The sequence below is a fragment of the Olea europaea genome, chromosome 9 (genome assembly GCF_002742605.1).
Source record: "Olea europaea var. sylvestris chromosome 9, O_europaea_v1, whole genome shotgun sequence".
Taxonomy (NCBI): domain Eukaryota; kingdom Viridiplantae; phylum Streptophyta; class Magnoliopsida; order Lamiales; family Oleaceae; genus Olea; species Olea europaea.
Window position 1 is genome coordinate 4317479 of NC_036245.1, and position 2796 is coordinate 4320274.

The 2796-nt window shown below is 37.0% G+C and overlaps 1 protein-coding gene across 1 annotated transcript; it reads right to left on the reverse strand.

Moving 5' to 3' along the window:
• Positions 1 to 352: 352 nt before the first annotated feature.
• LOC111399842 lies at positions 353 to 979 on the reverse strand. Its single transcript, XM_023027334.1, has one exon. It carries the CDS (start codon positions 977 to 979, stop codon positions 353 to 355), a length of 627 nt encoding a protein of 208 aa, XP_022883102.1.
• Between the last annotated feature and the right edge of the window lie 1817 nt (positions 980 to 2796).

Below are 2796 nucleotides of genomic sequence, written 5' to 3' on the forward strand. Positions count from 1 at the left end.
GAATTTTGCCTTGCCATTTTTATTTTGGATAAACTTTTCTTGTTCATGTTTTTTTTTTTTACTACAACAAGTGGTAAACAAATTGAATTAATTTATTAGTTGTGACTGAACTTGAATTTATAATTTATTCAAACTGCCAACTTACCCAATGGGATCAAGTCGAATGTTTACAAGAACACAATTATTATTATTTTTCTTTACAATGAAAAATTTAAAAGAAAGAACTTCAGGCGTAAAAACGCTTTAAAATTTTTTCATTGATATGTCGGATTTGCAGTCCATCTTTGTCGACGATCTTGTATGCTCCATTAGTAAATGCATGAGTAACAAGAAATGGACCATCCCATTTAGGCTAGAACTTGCCCCCTGTTTTTCTTGTGAGAATGACTGGCCTGCGCACGGAAGGTACCAAATCTCCACCTTGAAATGATCTTGGTCGCACCTTTTTGTTGAAGAACTTAGCCATTCTAGCTTGATAGCACTTAAAGTGTATTTGTGCTTCTAACATCTTCTCATCTAAAGCTTCTAGCTCTCCTAATCGAAGATGAGCATTTTCTTCAATTGTCAAACATTTTTGGATGGCAATTCGAAGTAACGGGATTTGACATTCTAGAGGAAGTACAGCTTCCACCCCATATACTAAGGCGTAAGGAGTGGCTTGTGTTGGAGTCTGATAAGTAGTTCGATAAGCCCCTAAGACTTCACCAATTTTTTCATGCCGATCTCTTTTTGATTTGGAGACAACCTTTTTCAGTAGATTGCATAGCATTTTATTAAACGCATCTGCTAATCCGTTAACTATCGCATTGTACATGGATAAGTTATACTGTTTGAACCCAAACTTTGCACATAAACTGTTTCTGTGGCTATTGCAAAATGACTTGCCATTATCAGTTATGATATGTCGCTGAACACCATATCGATAAATGATTTGGATACGAATGAAATTTGCGACATTGTCTTTCTTTACTTCCTTCATTGGTACGACTTCGATCCACTTAGAGAAGTAGTCGATCCCGACGAGGATGTATGCATACCCTGGGTCCAATTACATCAAGACCCCATACATCAAACGACCATGAAGCTACTGTCGGATGTAATTGTTCCGAAGGTTGATGGATGAAATTCGCATGGACTTGGCAAGCTTCACATTTTCTTGTGTAATCCATGGAGTATTGTAACATAGTAGGCTAGTAATACCCCATCATTTTTATTCAAAAATGAAGTTTTGGTCCAGATTAGGCTGCTTCCACGACCTGTGTTGCTTCGTCATCACTTAGGCATCAAAGGAAAACTCCATCAAATGATTTTCGATAAAGTATTCCCTTATAAAAGAAAAAGCGCGAGGCAGGCCTCTTGATTTCAGTTTTTTACAGTGGATTATCTGGTAGCTTTTGATGTTGAAGGAAATCGATTATCGGTTGTCTCCAATCTTCTCTTTTCACATCTTCGACTACCTCGACACTATTATTTTCTTCCAAAATACTAGGTAGTAACGACGGAAGCACCCATCTTTGAGCAATTGATATGAAGTGAGAAAAGTCTTCCTTTAACCTAGCTAAAACAGCGGCCAAATTAGCTAAGGCATCAACCTCCCTATTTTCAATTCTCAAGACGAATTTGATTTTTGTCGAATCAAATTGTCTCATAAGCATTGATGCATATTGATGATATGGCTCCAGGTCTGAATTACAGACTTTACTTTTAGCTAAAAGTTGGTTGATTATCAATTTTGAATCTCCAAAGATTTCCAGCTGGTGGATATCCATATCTAACTCTGCTTCTAAGCTAAGGATAAGGGCTAGATATTCCGCCACGTTGTTTGAACATTTGCTCTATTAAGGCAAAAGAGTAGGGCATTATGAGATCATGGGGAGTGACAAAAAACTACTCATGCTCCGACACCATAGTTTCGGGTTGCCCTGTTGAAGTATAACCTTCATGATAGTATGACTTTAGTAAATAGAACTTCTTCATCGAGCAGGTTTTCTTGTAGTTCCTATTCCATTGGAATTATGTGGTCAGCAAAGAAATCTGTCAAAGCTTGTCCTTTAATGACCTTTTGTGGAATGAATTTGATATCAAACTCAGACAATAGTAGTGCCCATTTGCCAATCCTTCCAGAGAGAATTGATCTGGACATTATGTACTTTGATGGGTCAATCTTTGAAACAAGATTGATTGTGTGTGAAAGCGTATAATGTCTCAACTTTTTAGCTGCAAAGATTAATGCAAGGCATATTTTTTCAATAGGTGAATATTTCATTTCAACTCCTACCAGTGTCCGGCTTAAGTAATAGAGTGCATTCTCTTTTCCTTCATTGTTGACTTGAACAAGAAGTGCTCCTAAAGGATATTCTTGTACTGCAACATAAAGAGTTAGTGGCTTCCCTGGGACTGGAGCTGTGAGACCGGTGGACGAGATAAATATTGCTTAATACTTTGAAAAGCATTTGGACAATCGTCGTCCCATTCAAATGGTACATCTTTCTTCACCAATTTGTTGAATGGATGACATCGTCGGTAAGATTAGAGATAAATCTTCGAATGTATGCAAGTTTTCCTTGAAGACTTTTCAATTCACGTACATTTCTTGGTTTTGGCATATTTATTATGGCATCAATATTTGATTGATCTATTTCAATGCCCCAGTGTTGAACAACGAAGTCGAGAAATTTTTCAGAGGTGATGCCAAATGCACATTTCAACGGATTCATTTTCAATTGATGTCTTCGAAGTCTTTTGAAAGCATCCCATAAATTCTGTAAATGATCGTCACGTCTTTTTATTTTGACA